Raw genomic sequence first — 23,714 nt, 5'->3', positions numbered from 1 at the left:
CACAAATCTGGTGATAGCTACAGAACAATTTATTTCCAAAATATTAATGTTTACCTCAAAGATGAGGTGGTCTGGCATTAAACCTTGAACATCTGACTGAAAGAACTGTTGGACTGACTTATTACTGTGGTATGTCTGCAAACTAAAATGGAACTTAAAATAGTTAGCTCAGTATTTCTTTTAATGTTGGTGGGAAAATGTTCAGTTACATACTGAAAAGCTTAATTATTTGCTTGTATGTCATAGCTCCACTTCGTAGAAAATCGGCGAATGACTTGAGAGCAGATGATAGTTCAGGACATAGCACCCAACCAAGTACAGTGCATTCAGGGACCACAGCAAGCAGCTCCACTCCTGGACCTTCAGTTTCCTCAGGGCTGAGTACTCAGACCAGACCTTCCTCCTCTTCCTCCTCCTCAAGCTTGTTTTCATTGCCTTCACCCTCACTGAGCAGGATTGAGCCTGCAGCAAACTCGGCACAGGCCACATCAGAAAAGGCAGCTGTAAAATCAGAATATTCAATGACACCCAGATCTGTTCAGACTCAAAACATAGCTGCTCTGAGCAGGCATGGCTCCAGGCTAGATGAAATGCCCAGATGTAATGGAAACTCTAAAAGCTTTGCAGCCAGTAACTCATCATCTTCAGAGCCCCTGAGCTGTAATTTGAATTCTGCCTCAAAAGCTGTAACTGTGAGGCAGCCACTAAAGCCACCTTCCAAGAGAATTGACATCTTTGAGCTTCCCAGGATACCAAAGATTAAAAAGGAAACCAGCAGCAAGCAGGTGGAGGCAGAACCTGCAGGAAGCCAAAGCTGTGACATCCCCAGCTCCTGTATAACCCAGCTGACTGGCAAAGAGAGCACTAATCAGCCAGGAAAGGGTAGCAAGGTGGAAATTCAGAAGTCAACTGCCAAGGAATATCATCAACAAACGCGTACAAGTGGGTTTTCTTTTTGTACCAATACAGGTACTCATACTCATGGTAGTTCATTGCTGCTGGGCACTTCAAGGAGCAAAGGCCCAAGCTCTTTTGAGAGTTTTAAAATCAATATTCCTGGAAACGCAGGGCATCCCAGCAGACTTTCTAACCCAGGATTTTGTAACACATTCCGTCCTGTGGATGACAAAGTGCAACAGAAAGAGAATCCTTTGCATCTTTTCTCAGTTAAGAAAAAGCAGGTCAAAAGTGAGATATATGATCCCTTTGAGCCAACAGGATCAGACTCGAGTTCAGCAAGCAGCAGTCCTGAAAGGCTTGGCTCAGGGATTCCACTAACTAATATTACCAGGACTATTTCTATTGAAAATCCCAAAGTTCAAACGTTTCAAACTGTCCGTCGTTTCACCCCTTACATGGTAGAAAATGTGTTTGGATCCGGGGCTGACTTTGATGTACCATCTAGTAACACAGAGTCTCATGATGACGTGACAGCAGAAAGCAGGATTGTAGAACCGATCTCTGATACAGAGGAGCGGGACAGTATGGATGAGGAAGACTTTCTAAGCAGTCCTTGCACTTCGTCTGCTCTTAAGCAAATTTCTAATGCAGAGTGTTTGAAAGGGGAAAGGAGAGAGGGCCCTAATGTATTCTTTAATGCTGAAGAATTGGTTAGACCTAATATTAATGTGAAAGTAGAACCAGATAGTCCCTCAAAGAATGATGAGCAACAGAATGTCCAAAAGGTAGAACAGACAGAGAGGCGGTCACGTTCCAGATCCTGTTCAAATTCCAGCTCCCAAAGCAAGAAGAAGTTAAAAAGGAAAAAGGCACTTGTCAAAGAGCGTAGGAGATCCCAATCAGGGTCTAGGGATAGGGCACACTCAAGGGACCGAAGCTCCAGATCTGCCTCTTGGTCAGGTGGAGAAGAGTGCAGCAAAACACAAACACCAAAACCCAAGAGCAGGAGGTCTTCTACGGACCGTTCTAGCAGTCACGAACGATCTAAGAAAAAGAAAATGAAGGATAAAACCAAGGATAAAAAGGCAAAAACTTCTTGGTCTAGGGAAAGAAGAAAATCTAGGTCACGTTCAGGTAGTCCTGGAAGTACTTCTGAGTTTCATGAAAATAGGAAAAAGAAAAGACGGTCTCGATCAAGATCAAGACGGAGGGAACGTTCCCGATCGAATAGCATTGAGAGGCCTAAAAGGCGGAAACACAGAAGAGACAAAAGCCATGAGAGGTATGATAAAGATAGTAGCATGAGGTCAAGGGACAGAAAGAGATCAAGATCCAGGTCTCGGGAGAGGAGAAAATGGAGGTCTCGGTCTACATCTCGATCTCGGGAGCACAAAAGCAGCAAATCAAAGGAAAAAAGACCACGATCAAGATCACATTCCAAAGAGAGAAAACACAAATCAAAAGAGACATCACTTCCTCCTCCACCAGAAAAGGATCAAAAACCTCCAGTTGAAAATGTGTCCAGGTGTCTGGAGCAACCCCATTCCTTCAAACAAGAGCCAAAGGAGGAGCTAGTACTGGAAGAGCTTTCCATAACCATCCAACCAAATGTCAAACTTGAGGAAGTACAAGCTGAGACCCCAGTTCAACTCAGAGAGGTCCAAGAAATTATAAAGGTAGAGCCCATCTGTCAGGAAGTGACCCATGAAACTGCATTCCCTGTGCCAGAGATCACAAACATTTGTGTTCCAGTTGGCAATGTGGATTCTTTTGCTGAAACAGAATTAATGAGTAGCAGTGATCCAGGAGTACTTGGTAGCTGTAACAATGCAAACCTTGAGATTACAGTTAAAATAGAAAATACTGCATTATGTCCATCTCTGATGGAACCACCCCCAAAGAAGGAAGTTATCATACATGCTCCAGCTGAGGCTGCACCAATTCAAAGCCCGTCCAAAAGCAAACTAACAGATTGTGTGAGGGAGCTTAAAGATGAGTGCCTTGTGTCAAATGAGAAAACTGGTAATTTCACTAAGCCTGAATTGGAAGTGGTGCCTCAGGGTCCTGCATTGAAATCAAAAGCACCAGTGAAAAGAGTTACCTGGAATCTTCAAGAGGAAGAAGGCAGCACGTTGTCTGCTGGAAAAGCTCCAAGTAAGTCTCTCATTAGGAAAACAAACAGCAGCTGAAGTTGAAGGGTTTCAGTGCCTTAAGTTTCCTAGCTAAACCTGGTTGTAGTGTAACAGCTCTGTCATGTGAGCTTAGGTGTTCCTGTGGTTTCCAGTCTCAAGAGCTAGCATTTTGCACTTGCTGAAATCATGAGGTGAGTTGTGTTAGTGAATTGGAGAGGTCATGCAGTCAGCACATCTCAGTGAGCCAACAGCAGCTTGTTTGGCTATGTGCCTATTGCAGCCAGATCTCTGAAGTGGCAGCCCATGTTCCACCCTTTCTGCAGGTAACTGGAGTGGTGGTTTTGCCTTCAGAATTTATGAAGGTTTCTGGGAACTGAGGAACATGACAGATCTCTGTAGCTTGCTCCTCTGAGCTCTGCTAAACCAAAGCTGCAAGAAACAGCTTGTCTTGGGACCCTCTGCTACATACGCTGACAGAAATGCTTTTGTGTTTCTCATTGGTTACTTATACAGAAACCCAGGAAAAAGCAATTGCCTCAAGAATGACAAGTCCTCTGTTGGAAGCTTTAAAACATTGATGAGTGCTAAACAAAACCCTTCTATAGCTAGCTTTGTTGTTAGATCCTTTTTATTTTAATTGTTTAAAATATAAGTGGCTTTAAATATTTGACCTGTTTATTTTATTCTTAGATGTTCTCAAATGTTTTCCTTTCCTTCTCTTGGGAACCTAGGGATGCCATTTTACAAACTTCAGCGAGCAAAAGAAGGGGCCTGGAAAGCAGAGGACTTGAACCAAACATTAAATCAGGTGCAGTTAAATGAGCCTCCTCCAACCAATTATATGATTCCTGAGCCTATGTTTCCTGATCTAGATTCCTCTCAGGTTGGTTCCTATTCCAGCACCCAAGCGTCATGGAAGGCATCCCACCTCATCTGTGCCCTCGTTGTGCAACACCCTCCTCTCATGGCAGAGTTCGCCTTCCTCTGCATGTGGTACATTTCATATAGCCCATACACCTCAGCCATCATTCAGTCTCTCAGGTGGTCCTTACTGTTGAATAAGCACATTTTATTTAATTCTGCAGTATACATGCAGCTTCTGTTTTCACTGGTAACTTGTGAAAAGGTGGTGCTGTTTGAGAGGCTGTGAGCTTCTCCCTGAATTGTGATCAGGCTGTAAAAATTGGCCTGGTGGCATTGGTCCTTGCCATCAGACTGTGCTGTCCACAAGGTGTAAAAGGTGAGTGGGGCTGGTGTTAGCTCCTGGTGCACAGAGACCTAGGATGTTAGCCTCCCTGATTTAAGCTAGTAATTACTTATCTCAGTGGATAAAAGGTGCTCTGAAAATCATGGTCTCATGATGCTCTGTCTTGTAAGTACAAGCATTTACAGAATTATATCTGTTTCACAGGTGTACTGTCAGAATACACCTTTGACTCCACCTCTGCCCTCCAGCCTTCCCCCTTATGCCCCTGTCAGCCAGCCCACAGTTCAATTTATCATGCAAGGTAGTCTCCCAGCGCTTGTCTGCATGGCGGGACAGAGCCTGACTCCAGAGCCAGGCAGCCTAGCAACTGCATCTGAACCAGGAATCCAAGCTGCTTCTGTTGGAAATGCAGAAGAAGATATCAACGCACCCAAACCTCCAGTGGATAAAACAAAAAATGAGGAAGTGAGTGAATGCTACCAAGTGGCAAATGCATAGCATTAATGAGCTGTTTGTTTGAGCTTTTAAAGTTGGGGGGGGGGGGTGTGTTAGCTTTTTTTTTGTGTTCTGTTTTCCGAGAACCTCTCGTCACCGTTGGTTTTGGTGACTGACTGCTAACCCAGTAGTTGCAGGCAATCCTTTCTTTGATTTCTTTTGGGATTTATTCCATTTGATGATTCCACTTTCTACTGCTTCATCACAATAAGACAGAGAGGGATTAAAGCATCTAAAATTCAGAAAGTTCAGAAACTTTCTTGCATGAATGTTTGGAAGGGACATTTCCAGAAGTCAGAATGTCCAGATTTTTCTCAGACACCTGGTTTTCTCCTTTCCCTTCCAGCTTTGAAATTACTGTGAATTCTCAAAACAGTCCTACAGGGAGGTAGGACTGTATCTTGCTACTTATCAGCACTGAAAGTGTAACTATAGTAAAATACTTTGGAGACTTTGCAGTAGTAGTCACTTGCTGCTAAGTTTTGGGTTTGCTGTAGAGAGCATCTGCTTAAGCATAGTGGATGTTAACACAAAACCAAAAACTTTCTTGGCCAACTACTTTACTTTCTACCAGAAAACAGTAAGATACTTTTCCCACTGAACCTCCATTTATGAGCAGCAGTTTTTATGAACTTCTCTTGGTGGAATATGTTCTGATGTCATCTGTAATCCTTAATTTATAGGCAACTCTGTAGTTTTCAGGATGCTTTTAGAGCTACCTGCATCTTTATATTCTCAGCTATGTCTTGCTGCTTTTAGAATCTGATGCCTCTTGATGGATATATGTTTACTTCACAGCTATTGGAAGGGAAGGAGGAGACCAAAATTAGTAAGTGGGCGCTGTAGTCACTTTAAAGCACATTCTCTAAGGCATGGAATAAATGTTACGTAAAACAAGGGTTCCTTGTAGCATGAATTAATACTTGTTTCAAGACTGCAATTTGCAGGAAGGGAAATCATTTGAGGCTAGCTCTTACTTGGGTCATTGAAACCGTGAAATGAGTATTTCCACTGTTGGAGCATTTCTAAGAAAAATAAGTTCAGAAACCATTCCCAAGGTAGCACAAGTTAATAAACTTCTCTTTACTGTGCAGTATATGAAGAAGCTTCACATGCAGGAAAGGGCTGTGGAGGAAGTGAAACTTGCTATTAAACCTTTTTACCAGAAGAGGGAGATTACAAAGGAGGAGTACAAGAGCATTCTTCGAAAAGCAGTACAAAAGGTAAGGTGACCGTGAAATGGAGAGGAGGAGCTGTGCAGATCGTTCAATAAACGCACTTAAAATTGCATTTGCCAGTTTCAACAATAAAATGCTGTAACTGAGTAGCACATCTTTGGACTCATACTCTGCAGTCTTGTGGTAATGCGATAGTTGCTTTTTAGCGGGGCTGAATAGTGCTATTGATCAGAGCTGTCAGACTCTTCCTTTTTAGAAGATCGTGTTTTCAGTGGTCTGGAATGTTGCTAAGCTTAAACTGGCCGAGCTGAAATGTTAAATGGTACGTTCCTTGGGTGAGAATGGTCAGATCTCTCTCATTAAGAACTTAGGTCAGTATCATCAAGCTGTTTTGATAAAGTGAGAAAATACTATGTGCATTAATTCCTTGAACGTGTGTTGTGTCCCTGAACTTTGGAAGAGGGCCTTGTGATTTGGCTGATGTTGACTTTTGTCTCAAATCTTAGTGCTGACCAGATCGTGGCTAAAAAGAACCTGATCAGCAGGTAAATGTTGTCTTGTGAGAGCAAGTAATGCTGCTGTGGCCAAGGCAGTTAAATGATACGCTGCTGTGCATTTCTGCTATCACTGAGAAATTCCATCATAAATCAAAATTACTGAGATAGTGGCTGCAATTTTGCATCTTCTACATGACCCATATGAGCTTCAAATGTGGTTTGTAGGAGAGCTGTGCAACACCAATTGCTGCTGAAGTCACTGTGAACTTATTTCTGAACACTGGTTAAGTTCTCTGTAGGGTCTGTTCTCTTTCCCCCGTATCTCAAAATGAGCCCTTAAAACTGACAGATTCTTTTAATCTAAGCATCACTTCCTCAAAACCATCAGACAAGTTGAAAATCAACACTTCCTTGGTTTCCATGGATTGTGTAAAACTGGCTGGGCAGAAGAGCTTGTAGTAAAAATAAATCTCCTTTCAGAGATGCTGCTTCATTCATTCAGTTGGTGCTCAGTAGATAAACTGGGCCATATTTTGAATGCTTAAAGTCAAATACTACTCTTACCCTCATCAAGTTTTTTGCTTTGTGTATTCTGCCATGAGACTTGAGGGCCCATGCAGGAATCGATTCCCCTCGGAAGCTTAGGGCTTCTCTATCATTTGTCTGTTGCCTGCCTGAACTGCTGTAATGCTGTATTACTGCCCTAATTGACCTAGTGCCTTTTCTGATCCCTCGTAGATCTGCCACAGCAAAAGTGGAGAGATCAACCCTATGAAGGTGGCTAACCTGGTGAAGGCATATGTGGAAAAATACAAACATATGAGGAAACATAAGAAATCTGATGGTGACGATACACAGGATGTGGAAAACTTAGAGCAAGCCACAGCCAGCACAAGCTTGGACTGAAGTTACTCTGGCTGCGAACACTATGCCAGAGAGCATAATAGCTCTGCAGTTGCATCTCATTGAAAACAAAGTGCAGAGAAGCAAGATCATAATAAGACTTACTTGTGGAACCTTCTTCTGAATTGTTTCCATGTGGGAATGAACTCGGGTTTGGGGTTGGGTTTTTTGTTGTTTTTTTTTTTTCTTGATTACCTACAGTTGTAGAACTAAGTAACAATCAAATGTCTCAGACCAGCAAGAGTAATTCCAGGGGGAACACAGAAGAGATTAATGTTTGGGACTCCTGGATTGCTACAGTTTTCAGGGTTACTTTGATCACATTTTTAGGCTGTGTACCTGTCTTGCTAGAAGTTTGAATCTGGACACCACTTTTCATATACAGTATATTGAGAGCTGTATACTGTTTCCTTGTGTTTATTTATCGAAATACGGATTGTCTTTAGAAACTTCTGATTTAATACTTGAAATGTTGTATTTTTAGCCCTGTTTGATGGTGAGCGAAGCTTTACTCGCTCTGTCACTTGGGGATTGCGGAAATGAGTTAACCTTTATAAACTGACTTCAGAAACACTGCTCAAGCCGTGGTGTTTATTTACGTTCTGTTGGAAGCATCTTGTTAGTGAAAAGTTGAGTTTCGGGGTGGGAGACTGCATTGCACTTCTGTAAATAATGCACTGATGGCTGGTTTTGTGTATGCCTTTCAGGAGAAAAATAAACAGCAAGCATTGTGAATTTTCAGTAGCAGGCTGAAGGGATGAGGTTGAACTGATGTACAAAGCAGAAATGTGAGAGAATTTATAAAGTTATTTTGAATGGTTTTAGTCCTATAGCGGGTGTCATTTTTTTTGTCTTACAGCTGCCTCTTGCCATGGCTACTCTGTATAAACTGCCACACTTGGCTCTTGCATGAGGAGTACCGTGTTTCTAGAAGAGGATTGAACGGGATAAGTAGCTGTTCCTCCTCCCCTGCAGGAGGACTGGTTTTCTTGTCAAGAAGCAAAGGAGTCCAGCAGACACATACTGACCTCATCTTGCTTGCTTTAAAATCACTCCTTGTCTATAGGTACTGCAGAGCAATCAGTCTTTAAGTGATCTGTGTACATGACTGAAATAGCGACACCCCCTGCACCTGACAAAAAGCATCATTCTGTATCTGTGTTAGGGAGAAGACATTTAATGGGGAAGCTGAAGCGAGAAACAGTAACTTACAAATTGGAAACTAGTTCTCTATTCAGTGAGAAATGTATGTGACCTGTTGGACCAGGTGGCAGCAGCATAGGTTATGTGAGTGCACTTGGAAACTGCTCACTTTGAGGATATCTTGCTGCTTCTTTTCAAAGAAAACAGGCTCTCTGGAATAAGTTTTATAAATCAAATAACTGCAGGTTTGGGGGTTTCTTTTTTTTTCCCTGCTGAGTGTAGGAAAACTCACAGATAGCAGGACGTGTAGACCTTTGTTACTGTGACTCAGAACCATGCAGCTGCTCACTGACTTCCCCCCTTCTTGCTCCCCCTACTCCCCAGGGAGGAGAATTGAAAGAATGTAACTCCCACGGGTTGAGATAAGAACAGTCCAGTAACTAAGGTATAACAGAAATCACTGCTGCTGCCACCAATAATAATAATGTTAAGGGAAATAACAAGGGGGGAGAATATGAAGTTGAAAGAGGAAAAGTAAACAATAACCGGCAGTGATGCACAATGTAATTGCTCACCCAGTCTGACCTGAGCAGTGATCTGGCCTTCTGGCAGAGCATGAGAGACTGAAAAGTCCTTGATTGGGGTAAGCACCACTGAGCAACAACTAAAAACATCGGTATGTTATCAGCATTGTTCCCAGGCTGAAAGTGAAAAACACAGCACTGCACCAGCTACCAGGAAGGAGAAAAATGACTGCTACTGCTGGGCCCAGGACAGGCTTTGGTCCCTTGTTGGCACTCCAGACTTTTCAGTGAACTTTTATTTCAATCACAAGATTTTTTGGTCTCATACTGTAATTTTGGTTGTGGTTCCAAGTAGCTGATGACTGTCTTTTGAAACAAACCAAACTCATATGCCAGTACTGTCTGGATTGGCAAAGGACTCCCATCATTCACCATCCTCCAGAAGCATTTATGGATGAGCCCTGAGCATCCTCAGCTCTATTTTGCTTCTTGTATGAAAGTGCAGCCTGTAGGGACTTCAAGGGATTGATAACTTCGGGCTTTCTCAGAAGATTTTGGAGCAAAGGCTCACTAAGACTGCAAAAGAAGTTGGGAGAGAAGCTTTAAAGCTAAACTTGTAGCTGGAGTATATACCTAGTAAATGGGTGGGGGGTTGTGGATACAAACACTGCTGACAGACTCCTTGACAAAATGAAGTTCAGAAACTCTACTGCACTGGTGGCACAAGAATAAGAGAATGTGATCTATCCATGAATGCACGTGATCTGAAGTGGGACACCTTTGCATGCATCAGGGCAGCAGTTCTGGAGTAAGCTGCCTTTGTTGAGTGTAGGTGATGTGACAAAGCTTGACCAAATAATAGAAGCAACTACACTGTTCACCAGGAAGACAGTGTCTGTCTGTTCTGTTCCTAAGGCTGATTCACTGCTTTAAACTCTTGAGTTAGTAATAAACATAAGAGGTAGCTATATTATATATCTGATACATATCTATAATCTGTTGCCAGAAAGAAGTGCATGTACTGTATGGACTGTTCAGTTACCTGGAAAAGCAGTGAAGCTGAAAACTGCCTTCTGCACGTGCTTTTGCCTCAAGTTACAAGAACACTGGTTCTTCCACTCGGCCTACCATTAAAAACAAATCCATCAAATTGCCTTTCCCAAGGGGCAGATTACAATGAGAAACTGCCTAAAATACCTAAGTAAAATACCTAAAATACCTAAAGAGAATACCTAAAAATGCTTCTTTCACTATGTTCTGTAAACCATTTTTTTTCTAGTATACTGTATACTTGCATTCTGGCTTTTGTTTTTTTTCTTTCTGGTTGACCCTCTTGGATCATGTGCTGCCACTGATTGAAGGGAAGAAATCTTACTTATTCAACACATGCAGTAGTTCAGCAGTAGCATAACCTCCTGTCAGTCTCCTTTCCCTCCTCAGCAACAGTGGTAACACCAAAATCTCCTTTAGCAAAAGCAGGGACGCTGCTGTAAGAAGTTAACTTGGGAGCTACTCTGCCACCATCTTTGTCTTGACCTCCAGAGCTGCTTCTGGGACATACCCATGGCCCTGGTATCTGGCCAGAGGTGCTTGGGGTGTTGGAAGCTGCTCTGAGGATGGATGGAGAAAAGAGGGGGTGGGGTTCCTGGGTAGAGCTTGGGGAGGTGGGGAACAAAATGAGATGATGAATGGGGAAGGCTGAGGGACCTGGAAGATCCAGCTGCAGGGCCATGACCCAGCCCAGAGCCTGTAGCTGCCCCAGCTCTTTGCTATTCTGGTTCAGAGCAGTGGTGGGAGCCCTTGGGCTTGGTTTTGGTGGTGCTGGAGGAGAGACGGGGTGTTTGGGAGAGGGTGAAAGCTTAATTCCTGCTGGGCTCATTGCATGAACCAGGTTTGGGTGGTGATGCTGAGAACTAGTGACAAGTGGGTCCTGAGCCAGCTGCCTTGCACAAGGCGATGCCATGATCTGGTGAGGAAGTGAAACTAGTGAGAGGAAAGCAAAGCTGACCATGTTTTGTCCTAGTACCGTCTGATCCACATCCCTCCGTCACTTTTCTCTCTTGCAAACCTCTCTACTCTAAACACCCTCCTTTTTGGGGATGCCCTTAGCCATCACTGGGTCCCTTCTTGTGCACCCCATCCTGTGGGGGCATGCTGTCCTGTGTTACTCCCCTGGTCTCCTGGGGCCGGGAGCATCTCTGTGGGGAATTGCAGCATGCATCTGGAGCAGGAAGAGGATGTGAGAGAGGAAGTGTGTGAAATCACTATCCCTGGCCTCAACTCCTCTCCCTGGCTGTGGTGAAGAGCAGAGGGCAGGCTGGAGGAGTTATCTGGAGAGCAGCTCTCCTCCTGACGTCAGCTCGTCCCGTGCTGGCATCGGAAACCTGCTGGGTTTGGGGTACACGCGTCTGTGGCTGGAGCTCTTGTGCTGCTTTACTGAGAGCAAAGCTGTTAACCTGACACTTTGTTTGGTGGGTGCTGTTTCTCCCTGGGTCTTCAGGCCCAGCCAAGATTCTTGTGCCTTGGCTTTGGATCCCCTCTTGAGAGGACACAGGAGCTGCTCAAGCAGCTCCTCTGTTTTGTCTCTGCTTTTTCTTGCTGGCCAAAACAATCCCAATGTTGCACAGAGCTCAAGGGAAAAATCAGTCTGCAATCCAAAGGGTGAAAGTCTCTCCTAACCACCTTTCCTGTCCCATGCATCCAGCTCAGGAGAAGGAGGATGGTTTGCCTAAAATGACTCTCTCTACCCAGAGGCTGCGTGTGCCACCTCCAGCAGTACTGAGCAATCCCATCCTGGAGAGTCTTTACCTCAGCAGGAACAAGCTCAGGAGCATCACCAGCACTTCTAAGCTTTGCAACCTGAAGAAGCTGATACTGTCCAGCAATGAGACTGTGGACTTTCCCAATGAAATCCAGAGCCTGCTCTGTTTAGGGAAGCTCGAGCTGAATCAGAACCAAACCCGGCTCATCCCAGAGGAGGTTTTCTCCCATCCCCCCAGGCTTAAACACTTGCGGCTCAACAACAGCTGTCTCAGTGCCCTCCCCAGGGACCTGGCAGCTTGTCAAGGCAGCCTCCTGTACCCCAACATCTCCAACAACTTGTCCCGGACCTTCCCCCAGCCTGTCCTGCAGCTGGCACACTTACAGGAGCTCCACGTGCAGGGTAATGCCCTTCACCCGCTCCCCAAGGAGCTCTTCCAGGGGTGATCCCTGAAAACATTCAAGGCCAACGGGAATCCTCCCTGGGAGCTGTCCAGTGAAGTGTGGGCTGGTGGCATACAGCAGATCCAGAACTACTTTAACCAGCTTCAACACTGTTTGGAGCAGGAGGACAAGAGAGTCAAGACCATGTTGCTGAGGGCCTCGCTGGCGGGGAAGTCCACCATCTGCAGAAGCCTGAAGCAGGGGCAAACCAAACTGGTGCCCTGGGAAGAACAAACAGTTGGGACAGAGATCAGCGAGTTCCGGATTGAGGACTTCATGTTTCTCTTCTGGGACCTTGCTGGCCAGCTGGAGTACTACATGGCTCACCACATGTTCATCACCCCACAGGCACTTGTCATCCTTGTCATCAGTCTCCATATGTAAGTGCTGAGCTGGTTTGGATTCAAAGTGGAGCAGGAGAAGAAAAAAGGGGCTGGGGAAGTTTTCCCCTGTATGAGTTCACACCACTTACATTGGACCTCTGTGCTGGTCTTCTCACTGCTGGAGTAGCCAGCTCTCCCTTCCCTTTCTGCAGATCACTCTTTCAATTAAGCCACTAGCTGTGTCATCACCTTACTGAAGTCCTCTGTTTTGAGAAGTTAGATGAGCATTAAGTCCTTATGTGACAATTGATCCTCATCTAAATGGCTTTGCTTTCTGCCTTGGAAATACCTCTACAAGCCATAGAATCACAGAATCACAGAATAGTTAGGGTTGGAAAGGACCTTAAGATCATCTGGTTCCAACCCCCTGCCATCTTATATCTTGTGGTGCTCCCTGAATGTGGAGGGAGTTATCAGGCTTGGGCTTTGTGCTACAGTAGGATGCTCCTATCCATAGCAGGGACAGACTCTGCTGCACCCATAGCTTTAACTGCCTTAGCTTATTGATGGGAAACTTAAGGATGAGCTTGCATACGGCTTAGGAGGTCTGAGCTCTTCTCCAGTAAGCCTTCTGGGGCAGCACAGGGTGCCTGGTCAGGCTTGTGCCTGGTGGATGCTGGTTGGAGGTGCAGAGGGTTAGACGTGAATTGCCTCTCTCTTCCTCCCCAGATACCAAACTAACGACAAGGCTTTCAAGGAGCTTGTTGGTTTCTGGATCAACAACCTGTCCATGCGCATCCCAAACTTGGTGGTGCTTCCTGTGGGAGCCCATGTGGACTGCTGCCGGGAGGAAGAGGTGGAGGAGAAGAGGCGCAACGTCATGGCCAAGATTGCAGCGATGCAGGCAGAGGGAAAAAGCAGCCTCGCTCACTTCATCAAACACCTGGAGGGCAGTGAGGAGCCCGAGTTTTACGTGGAACAGTGGGAGAGGCTGAAGGAGATGGAAAGCTGCATGCTAACCGTAGGGCTGAGATTATGGTGGCTCCTTGCTTTCTGTTGTCTCTGGCAGCCAGTGTGTTACTGGTGATAGTGACCCAGTGCTAATGCATCAGACTGCTACTGCAGCCACTCCCTGGGGCTGGGGTGGACATGGTAACTCTTGGCTGTGACCTGCTGGATGCTTACCCTTACTTGGTGATGGGCATCTTCTCCTGTGGCTTGTAACAAGTGCCTGAGGAGGAGTATGAGGGGTATTTACCACCCCCAGGTGGTTTTCTGGGAACTGCTGCAGAGCAAAGGTGTGAAGGAAGCACCCTCCAAAGCTGAGCCAGCAGTGTGTTCATCCTTGGTGACCTCCTTTGCAATTGGTCCCTCCGTCAGCTCACAGGCTAAAAGACTCCTCTGGATGTGCTTTTGGCAGATACGCGCTTTCTCTCTTCCAGATGTTGAATCTAGTGGCTGTCAACTGCACAGATCACCATGATACCGAAAAGCTCGAGGCCACTGTTCTGGACCATACGAAGAATGAGAAGGTCTTCCCCGAGGTCGTCCGAGTGCTGCTGCCCATCTACGAGCAGGTGGAAGCTGCCATTGTAGATACTGCACTGCGAGGAGATGGCAGACCAAGGTGAGTGGTCCATCAGCACACTGCAACCTTCCTGCACCTGCTGTCCTGCGTCAGGGACAGGGTCCCCAGTGCTTGCTGCACCCTCTGGCCCAGCTCATGTGGGATTGGGTCACTCCTGAAGACCTTGCAGTGTTATTGCTGGGCCATTAATTGCTACTTGTCTCTGTCATTCCAAGCATCTGCCCCCAAGGCAGGGGAAAAGCATAGGAAAAGGCCAAGTGTGTCTTCACCAGGAGGATCTGCCAACATCTACCAGCCTGCAGCTGGAGGCATCCTGAGCTGGACACATTGCCTGGGTTGCCTGTTTCCAGTAACATTCTTTTTCCCCTGTGCCCTGTATAAGCAATTAAAAAAATGGCAGGAAGGAGCTCCATGGCTTTAATGCTTCTGAGTGGTTCCCAAACCTACATCCTGCCAGCTTTATTTAATGGCCCCTGCCTCTTTCTAGCTCCTTCCCCATGTCCCCTGTGGCTTAGCAAGTCTAGCAGACAGCCCCAGCTCCTTGCTTATGTACCTAAAGCGGGTATGAATATCACCAGTGCCTTGTGTCATCTCTGGCTCCCCTGGCCACTGTATGATTAGAGGAAGGGGAGCAAATAGTTTTCTGTTGAGGAGATAAGCCAGGGTTTGTTGCCTGTCTCACTGCATGACTGAATGACAATCTGAGGTTTTTCCAGCTGGAAACAAACCTGCCCTCCCAAATAATGAAACAACCACTACTAGCCTCATTTTTCAGATGCTCTATTGAGGTCCTTGCAGGCTGCTGGCACCACTGAGGTAAGGCAAGACCATGGCAGCTGCAGGGTGGCAGTGACACAGCTGAGGATGCGGCAGTGACACAGCTGAGGATGTGGCAGTGATACAGCTGAGGATAGGCAAAGCATCATAGACTACAGCACTGGTCCCAGATGCTTCCTGGGCTGGCATGTGTGATGCTGGGTACCACGGGTGTTTGTTGGCTCTCTAAAGCATCTGCCTTGGAATGCTGGTACTCAAGAGATGTGTGCTGAGCTGCCACATCTCCCTCTAGGCATGATGGACCTCCAGTACCTGCTCAGCAGACTCTAGCAGTGCGAACACCTGGCCAACCTGGGCAGAGAGCTCCTCTAGGACTCTTGAGGTTCCTCCACTGCATCGGGCTTGTTGTGTGGTTTGAGCAAATCCAGCACCTGGAAAGCACTGTTTTTCTCCAGCCCACCTTCCTAATAACTATGTTCAAAGTGAGTGTGGGGATCAGGCCCATCTTCTTTGCAGGGCCCATGCTCTGCACCTCTGCTGGGCTCCTCTCATTGCTGCCTCTTCTCTCCTTCTCTTCCCACCCAGCTCCTTGTGAGGTACTGCCTTGTCCAGCAGCTCAAGAGCATCTCCACGGACACACTGACTGGGGAACAGGCCACCGTCAGAGACAGGTCCAGCTGGGTGTGGAACTTCAAGTCAAAGGCGATGCTGTGCCACCGGGCCGTGTGTGCTTTGGTGAGGCACCAGCTCTGTTTGGAAGGGATGCAGGACGTCTTTGAGGAAATCATGGGACACAGGCCCCACAGAGGGAGGAGGAAGATCTTCAGCCTCCTGGAGCACTTCGGGCTCTGCCTGGAAGTGAGGCACAGTGAGGTGCTCAACCCACAAGCCAGTGAGTTTGTACCCGGGAAGCCATGGGGCCAAGGCGAGTCCTGGTACTTGTTCCCGACCTATCTGAACCAGACCGAAGAGGTCTCTGAGGTCTGGGGAGGAGATGGCCGCGAGGACCTCCACATCCGTGCCTACTTCTCACCCGAAATACGTGAGGGTTTCTTCCAGAGGTAAGCAGTGGTTTCCAGCCCTCTGCGAGGTTGCATGGGTCAGGGTTTGCTCAGCACAGCGCCAGTAGGATTGTCAGCAAGCCCTTGGCTGTTGAGACTGCATCAGCTGAGGAATGAGGCTGGAACCCAGGAGACCAGGGCAGCTTCTCAGCTCTGCCATGACGTGTGACGCCCTCAGTGAACCATTTCAATATTCACTGCCTGAATGTGAACAAGGACCACGCTCCTTCTGGTTCACCTTTCATCTGGAGTGGGTTTGGCTGGTCTGTGCCCACCCAGCAAGTCAGAGGTCTCCCAGACCCACCCGCTCCAGTTCCTGCATGTGCTGAGACAGTTTCTGGAAGGTCTCCTGTTCTTGTGTGGTTCTTGACTTGTGCCCAGGGTTTTATCTGGTGGGGTCGAGGTTTAACCCCAGCTGGGTATTGAGCACTGCACAGCTGCTCAGTCACTTCCCCCCACAGGGATGGGGGAGATGATCGCAGGGGTGAAAGTAAGTAAACTCGAGGGCTGAGATAAGAACAGTTTAATAATGGAAGTAAAATTTGAAACAACCCAAATGTAACAAAAAGGAAAATAACACAAAGAGAGACAAATGAAACCCAAGTGATGCAAACGATTGATAAACCATATCTCACCACCCACCAACCGATGCCCAGCCTGTTCCCAGGCAGCAGCTCCCCAGCCAGCTTTCCCCCTAGTGTATATGCTGAACATCACTTTCTGTGGTAGAAAATATCCCTTTGGCCAGTCCGGGTCAGCTGTCCTGTCCCTTCCCAGCTTCTTGTGCACCCCCAGCCCCCCCGGTGGCAGGGTGGTGTGAGGAGCGGAAAAGGCCCTGGTTAGGGCAAGCACTGCTCAGCAACAGCTAAAACACTGGTGGTGTATCGACATTATTCTCAGGCTAAAGCCAAAGCATGGCACTGTACTCGCTACCAGGCAGAACTTCAGCTCTGTCCCAGACATAACCATGACAGAAGGAAGCAGCTCGTGGCTTAAGAGGCTGTTCCTGCTGCTCGAGCTTTTGGTGGGGCATTTGGTGTCTGCCCCTGTCTTTGCTGACACTGGGTTTACATTTTCAAGCCCACATTGAAAGCCGCGCTTTCTCCCAGTGTGAGAGAAGCAGGGAGGAGGCTGGTGAAAGCTGTGGGCAATCTCCTTGTAGGTTCCAGGTGAAAGCTTGCTCCTACTCCACACGCTGGGTGGCCAAGGCAACCTGCCTGCTTGTGTGCAATAGCAAACCTCTGCTGATCAAAGAGAAGAACCAGAGAGCCTGCAGCTGCCTGGCACTTCGGTGCAGAAAGCCAGCAGGAAGGGTAGGTAAGGATCCTTATTTCATGACTCCCAAATGCATGCACCCCCGCAGCTCCCCGCTGCCACCTCCATCTCTCTGGACAGAGTGTCCCAGAAAGCCCTGCCACACGTCCTAATCCAGCCAGGGCCCACCAGCAGTTTAAGGAAAGATTTATTTGTTCTCCATGCAACCTGGTCAGATTCCTCTCAAAGTATCACAGGGAAGTGGAAAGTCAAGTTTTCAGTCTTCTTTTGCAGCAAATCAGTCACCCTTCCCCATGAGCTCCCAGCAGTCCCAGGCTGGGTCTGCAAGTGGTCAGCAAAAGGGGCCATCCGAGCTGGGGAGCTCTTACAGCGTGGCTTTGACTTCATGCTGCGTCTTTGACTGGCACACTGTGTCCCACCAAGGGGCCGGGTGGTTGCTACCGCAGTGCTGCTGGGGCTGGTCAGCTTCTAAAAGCCACATTGTGAAATCAGCCGTGAAATCAACTGGGCACGACGGTGCCCTTGTCCTGACCACAGAAGTTCATGTCCAATTTGGTGTGAGCAAACACTTGTGTGGGCAATTTGAGCATGGAAGGGAAGGGGAAAACCTCGAGACTGGGGCTCAGGCGCAACATGACAGCTCTGGCTAGGTGCCCACATGTCTCCTGGCTCATGAAGAACTGAAGGAGCTCAGGTGGCAGCTGTCCCCAAAAATGGTGGGACCACCAGTCAGGGCAGAAAGAGGGAAGCCTCTTCCATTGCCTGGCATTGTCTTCCATGGGCAGTGCTGAGGGCAGCTCCTGCTGCTCCTTCCTCTCAGGGCCTTTTCCTCCATAGGGTGAAGGAAGATGTAAAATCCTGTGGGACATGTGGGAACTGCTTTGGCGCAGAGCTGCCCTTGCCTAAAGGTGAGCCCAATGGCCCTGGCTTTGCATCACAACAGTGCTCAGGACATGGTGGGATGAAGGCTGTGGGTTTGATGGACCTGAGGTGTTGGTCATGTCCCCCCCCCATTCCCACAGTGCCCAGGCAGCTGGAGCAGCCCCCAGTGCAGCCCTCTGCTCACTATTTTGTGACAAGCTACAGGACCACCACCTTCGGGAACAGCAGCATCCAACCATCAGGTAAGAAGGCTGCCACCTCCCCTTGACCAGGCTCCAACACTGATGGCCAGACTCGTCCTCCCTTCCCTCCTGAAATGAGGGCGTGCAGCCGCTTCCAGCCCGGGCAGGGGACACCCCCTCTTTTGGCAGTGCTCTGGTTACCACACTCCTCCTTGAGGTACCACCACCTCTGCGCCTCAGAGCCGAGCTCTGGGTGCTTCACGCTGTAGTTACTGCCTTGTTGTTCCAGAACATCTCAAGTGAGTAGCTCTGGGCCAGCAGGGAGGAACTTGGTCAAGACCTATTCTTGTTTAGCCACGCTGTCGTCAACACACTTCGCCTCCAAGTCAGATTTGCAGCCTTAATGCAGGGAAATAAATGCATCGATAAATGCATCCCTTCATGTGTGGGAAGACACCTCATTTACACAAATGTAAGGGGGAGAAGCTGGTGAGGAGCACTCTGGTACAAGTCCACTGGCAACAGGGGCTTTGCTGGGATAAGGCTGGCCACAGAGCCCATGGTTTTGGGGGTGGGAGTGTGAAGGTCTCAGAGTGACAGTGAGGGCACATGTCCAGGCAACATCAGCAAGCAGGAAGCACTGCTATACATATTTATATTTAAACTTAGAAAAGTTAAGAAAATAAACCTGAAAATGACCACTCTCCACAAACACACGCATTGGCAACTGATGGAGGGGAACAGCAAGGTGTCCTGCAGCTCCAGGACTGGCCACTGAAGCCGCCCTTGGGGTGCGGGATGCAGAGGAGGAAAGGTCCCCACCATAAGCATTCCGCTGTGGTGTTCCAGGGGGGATGCCGGTTTGTGCTGCCCGTGATGCGACAGGCTCCGGCTGGCGCCTGTCCCTGGTGGGTCAGTCCAGCTGCATGTTGTACTGCTCGATGAGCTCAAAGAGGCTGAAGGAGTCGGAGAGCTGCAGGCTGACTGTGCCACTGTCCAGGGAGGACGCACCCTCCCGCAGGACCTGCTCGTACCAGTATTCACAGAACTTGGGCACCAGCTGTGGCAGCAAAACAACCATCAGGGAGAGGGGCAGCTGCCCAACGGTGCTGCAAAGCCCTGCACAGCCTCGGTGCACGGCACTCTGCGTCTCCCCCAGCCCCTGAGGTCCCCATCCCTGCCCAGCTCCCTCCTGACCCATCCTGCTGCCCCCGTCTAGCGTGGCACTCCCTGGTCTACCCCTCCCCAGGCAACTGGCACTCCCGTATGTCCCTTGCTTCCCAAAGGTTCCCCTCCCTGGCATGCAACCACCCCCTCCCCCCAGTCCCGAGTGCCCAAGGGTCCTGCTCCTTGGCGCCCCTGCCCCTGTCACTCAGTTTCCCCATCCCATCTCTCCCAGTCCCCGAGGTACCCCCTCCTTGAGTACCCACATCCCCGCATGTCCCAGACCCCCAGGGTCTCTTTCCTCAAGCACCCAGTCCCCCATCTCCCCTGGCCCCTAGGAAGTCTCCCCCCCTCCCCCTCCCCCTTCCCCCAGGCAGCAGTGGGGCAGTGGTGAGTGTTGGTCCCTGCACCTTGACCAGGATGAGCTTGGACTTCTTGGGCTTGGCCACAGACAAAGACTGCCCAAAGCAGAGGTAGATGGTGAAGTCAGGGGACTGCTTCCTTCTGTCAGTGCGGAACTCCCTCAGCTCTGCAAAGAGAGGCAGGGCTCAGTTTTGGGGTGCACAGAGGGGCTGTGAAGGGTTCAGATGCTTGTGACATCCTGGCGCTGGCTCCCATGAGCCCCAAAGTCAGGACAGACCCACCCGGGCACCCCTGCCCACCTGTGCAAAACTCGGTGAAGTCAAAGATGGGGGTTTCCTGGTTCCGGATGAGGGGGTTGGCCGGGAGGTCCCCAATGCCCTCAAGCTGCCGGGACAGGGCCCAGAAGACCCTGGACTTCTTGAGGCGGGTGGCGAAGAGCTTGTGGCCGCGATGCTCCAGCTGCAGCCCGGCGCCGCGCAGCAGCTCCTCGGTGAACCACAGCTGCTTCCTGTCGGGCAGCGTGGCGGGGCTGGGGAAATGCACCAGGCTGCCGGGGCGCCCGGCCACCGCCGGATCACAGCTCTGGTACACCAGCAGGCACCGGCTGCCTGCCACCTCCTCCTGGTGGACGAGCTTCCCCCGGTAGTAGATGCTGACATCCAGGTCGGGGATGAAGCCGCCTGCACGGGATAACGATCAGCAACCACATTCCCCCAAACCCAAACGCCCCCCGTCCAACATTAACATTATACAATATTTATTATTAATAGATGTAATACTTATTTGCATCTATTAATAATTAACAAGCCTCACCTGTGTTATCCTCCACCAGTGGCACAGGGGCGGTAGCGGTAGCAGTGAGGAGCATCACTTCCTGTGCAGTTGGCACAGGGACAGGGACCTCTGGCTGGTGGCATGGCACTGTCATGGCCCCTGCAGCCGAGACAGACAGCACTGACATTTGGGATGCAGCAGGGTGGAAGGGTTGCTTCAGTGTGGGGTGTACAGGGCAGCTCCCCAGCCCCTTCCCACCCCAATACGGTGTTTCTATGCCTGGGGCTGGATCCTCCCCCCCAGTACCTACCTTGCTGCTCCAGCAGCATAGGGTCTGGAGGGCTGTAGGCACCCAAGGGGGGCTGCTCCACTGGAGGCACCCACTGCTGAGGGGGAGGCTGGAGGCAGTTGTTTTGGCTGAGGTCTGGATGAGGCTGGAGGAGGATGTTCTGCTGGGGCGCATCCCCTGCAGAGAAATCACCAGTGGGAGGCGGCCAGCGTCACCCACCCATTGTATCACCCACCCTGCACCCTGTAAGTGGGGCTGAACTCACCTGCAGGTGCCCAGGATGGGGTTTGGGGGCCAAGGTCGCGGGTGGAGATGCCACACTGCTGCAGCACCAACTGCAGCTCCTCCAGCAGTGATGGCTGTAGAGGGTCAGCACAGCCTGGTAGGGGATGGGGTAGGAATGGGGAGACAGTGGGTGGGAAGTCGCACAATCTCAAAAACACCCCAGCTATATCTACTGGAATGCTCCCCCCCCAAAAAAAATCCTGGGGGACCAGCACATACCTGGGGGAGCAATTTCTGGGGCCACGTCTTGGGGGTCGAACTGCAGCTGTGGAGGGAAGTGGGATGGGGTCTTACTGCTGTGGATGGGGGCACCCAGCCTCCCCCCACCCCATGCTTCAGTCAGGTGCTGGGCTCCAGCTCAGGAGCACCCCAAGGACATGGGGGTGCAACACCTGTCAGCAGCACAGGGGACTCTCCAGCCCGCCATGCCCACCCTGTTACCTGCAACTGCTGGTGCAGCGGCTGCTGGTCCGCCGCAGGGTTGGGGCTGCTGAAATCTCCTGCATTGCCATGCCATAAGTCTGGAAGGAGAACAGCATGAGTGGGGAGGTCTGAAATCGCCCCAGCAAGGCCTCCCCATGGGGCCAGGCTCACCTGGCTTAACGGCAAACACCTTGTGTGGGTCATCACCACACTTGGAGTGGTCCTCCAGCTCCACGAACATTTGGGTGCTCTTCAGGGCGCAACGGAAGTTGGTCTTCCACTTGACCGGGTTCTCAGGGCACTCCTCATACCGTCCGCCCACCTTTGCCCATTCCTGGGGGTGAGGGGAGGTGCACACGGGCACCATGGCTCCATAAGCATAGAGGTTTCAGGGATACCCAGTCACCAATTCCCACATCCTACCCATCCTAAAGACCTTGAGGTAGCTGCAGGCCACTCCTCCCATCCCACCCATTTTGAATACCTTGAGCTTGCTGCTGGTCACCCCCTCACCCGACCCACCCTGAGCACCTGGGGGTTGCTTCTGGTGAGCCCCCATCCCACCCACCTTGAAGATCTCCCAGTCACTGCTAGTGACATCCTTCCTGGAGTTGTGCTTCCAGGGGACGCGGAAGGCGCCGCGGTACGGGTCCGTCCAGCAGAGCCCCTGGTAGATCCCGCTGGTCACGGCGTTCAGCAGCCAGGGCACGAACCGCAGCTTCGCGGCGTCCCTGAGGATGCGGGGCCGTCACCGGCAGGACCGGAGCCACGGGGGCCGGTGACCGGGGCAGGGGGCGCTGGGGCGTTGCTTACCCATCGCTCGCCATGGTGCCGCGGCGCGCCCGCTGCTCGGTCCGAGGAGGGAGCCCTCGGCCGCCTCCCGCCCGGCCCTTTTGTAGGCCGGGTTCCTGGAAAACACGTCACCATCTCGAAAGTGACTCGGGACCTTTTCGAAAGCGAAAGTGTGGCGGCCGCGGGGCTGGGGGAGGGGAGTGTGTGAGTGTGTGAGTGTGTGAGTGCGTGCGTGTGCGTGTCTCTGTGTGTGCGTGTCTCTGTGTGTGCGTGTCTCTGTGTGTGCGTGTCTCTGTGTGTGCGTGTCTGTGTGTGCTTGTCTCTGTGTGTGCGTGTCTCTGTGTGTGCTTGTCTCTGTGTGTGCGTGTCTCTGTGTGTGCTTGTCTCTGTCTCTGTGTCTCTGTGTGTGCTTGTCTCTGTGTGTGCTTGTCTCCGTGTGTGCGTGTCTCTGTGTGTGCGTGTCTCTGTGTGTGCGTGTCTCTGTGTGTGCGTGTCTCTGTGTGTGCGTGTCTCTGTGTGTGCGTGTCTCTGTGTGTGCGTGTCTCTGTGTGTGCGTGTCTCTGTGTGTGCTTGTCTCTGTGTGTGCGTGTCTCTGTGTGTGCTTGTCTCTGTGTGTGCGTGTCTCTGTGTGTGCTCTGTGTGAGCGTGTCTCTGTGTGTGCGTGTCTCTGTGTGCGAGTCTCTGTGTGTGCTTGTCTCTGAGTGTGCGTGTGCTTGTCTCTGTGTGTGCGTGTCTCTGTGTGTGCGTGTCTCTGTGTGTGCTTGTCTCCGTGTGTGCGTGTCTCTGTGTGCGTGTCTCTGTGTGTGCGTGTCTCTGTGTGTGCGTGTCTCTGTGTGTGCGTGTCTCTGTGTGCGCGTGTCTCTGTGTGTGCGTGTCTCTGTGTGTGCGTGTCTCTGTGTGTGCTTGTCTCTGTGTGTGCTTGTCTCTGTGTGTGCGTGTCTCTGTGTGTGCGTGTCTCTGTGTGTGCTTGTCTCTGTGTGTGCGTGTGTCACGTTCCCTTGCCATCCCGGGGGATGCCGCAGGCTCAGCCTGGTCCCACATCCCCCGCGCTCCTGGCTGCATGAACTGTGTTCAGCTGGAGGAGAGGGGGCGCCGGGAGACCCTACGGACACTTCAAGTGCCTAAAGGGGCCGACAGGAAAGCTGGGGCGGGGCTTTAGACGTAGGCCTGTAGGGACAGGACAAGGCGAACGGCTTTAAGCTGAGAGAGGGGAGATTTAGATTAGACACTAGGAAGAAGTTCTTCACTGTGAGGGTGCTGAGGCACTGGCACAGGGTGCCCAGAGAAGCTGTGGCTGCCCCGTCCCTGGCAGCGGTCAAGACCAGGTTGGACGGGGCTTGGAGCAACATTCTC

At 50.1% G+C, this 23,714-nt stretch overlaps 3 protein-coding genes across 3 annotated transcripts in view; 2 read left to right on the top strand and 1 right to left on the bottom strand.

The window, feature by feature from the left end:
* PHRF1 (PHD and ring finger domains 1) overlaps positions 1 to 8,142 on the top strand; it is a 29,202-nt gene extending 21,060 nt beyond the window's left edge. The window contains exons 14-18 of the mRNA XM_062619131.1: positions 247 to 3,054; positions 3,764 to 3,915; positions 4,444 to 4,704; positions 5,829 to 5,957; positions 7,148 to 8,142. Coding sequence (XP_062475115.1) covers positions 247 to 3,054; positions 3,764 to 3,915; positions 4,444 to 4,704; positions 5,829 to 5,957; positions 7,148 to 7,315 — 3,518 coding nt within the window. The 3' untranslated portion in view covers positions 7,316 to 8,142. The remainder of the gene's footprint in view (positions 1 to 246; positions 3,055 to 3,763; positions 3,916 to 4,443; positions 4,705 to 5,828; positions 5,958 to 7,147) is intronic.
* Positions 8,143 to 11,673: 3,531 nt separating this feature from the next.
* LOC134164037 (malignant fibrous histiocytoma-amplified sequence 1 homolog) lies at positions 11,674 to 18,495 on the top strand. The gene is given in 11 exon segments (XM_062619396.1): positions 11,674 to 12,563; positions 13,236 to 13,527; positions 13,949 to 14,103; positions 14,105 to 14,133; positions 15,164 to 15,244; positions 15,247 to 15,353; positions 15,457 to 15,932; positions 17,095 to 17,352; positions 17,886 to 18,115; positions 18,230 to 18,320; positions 18,322 to 18,495. Coding segments are annotated over 11 exon segments (2,697 nt in total). The 3' UTR covers positions 18,410 to 18,495.
* Positions 18,496 to 18,685: 190 nt separating this feature from the next.
* IRF7 (interferon regulatory factor 7) lies at positions 18,686 to 22,506 on the bottom strand. The gene is made up of 11 exons (XM_062619128.1): positions 22,383 to 22,506; positions 22,138 to 22,300; positions 21,741 to 21,903; positions 21,588 to 21,667; positions 21,366 to 21,411; positions 21,127 to 21,240; positions 20,883 to 21,038; positions 20,612 to 20,731; positions 20,098 to 20,478; positions 19,846 to 19,964; positions 18,686 to 19,331 (listed from the first exon to the last, which is right to left on the bottom strand). The coding sequence occupies exons 1-11, from the start codon at positions 22,394 to 22,396 to the stop codon at positions 19,185 to 19,187; spliced, it is 1,503 nt and encodes a 500-aa protein (XP_062475112.1). The 5' UTR covers positions 22,397 to 22,506; the 3' UTR covers positions 18,686 to 19,184.
* Positions 22,507 to 23,714: the final 1,208 nt, after the last annotated feature.

Source organism: Pezoporus occidentalis, unplaced genomic scaffold (assembly GCF_034315485.1).
Source record: "Pezoporus occidentalis ecotype Australia unplaced genomic scaffold, CSIRO_AGI_Poc_V1 ctg21, whole genome shotgun sequence".
Classification (NCBI taxonomy): Eukaryota; Metazoa; Chordata; class Aves; order Psittaciformes; family Psittacidae; genus Pezoporus; species Pezoporus occidentalis.
The sequence above is the reverse complement of the archived record's forward strand: the minus strand, read 5'-3'. Positions and strand labels throughout refer to the sequence as shown.

Coding starts and splice junctions, on each gene's coding strand:
- IRF7 (XM_062619128.1), bottom strand. Junction 20,732..20,882: donor TATGCTGCTGGAGCAGCAAG/GTAGGTACTGGG, acceptor TCTCGGCTGCAG/GGGCCATGACAGTGCCATGC. Junction 19,965..20,097: donor CTTCACCGAGTTTTGCACAG/GTGGGCAGGGGT, acceptor CTCTCTTTGCAG/AGCTGAGGGAGTTCCGCACT.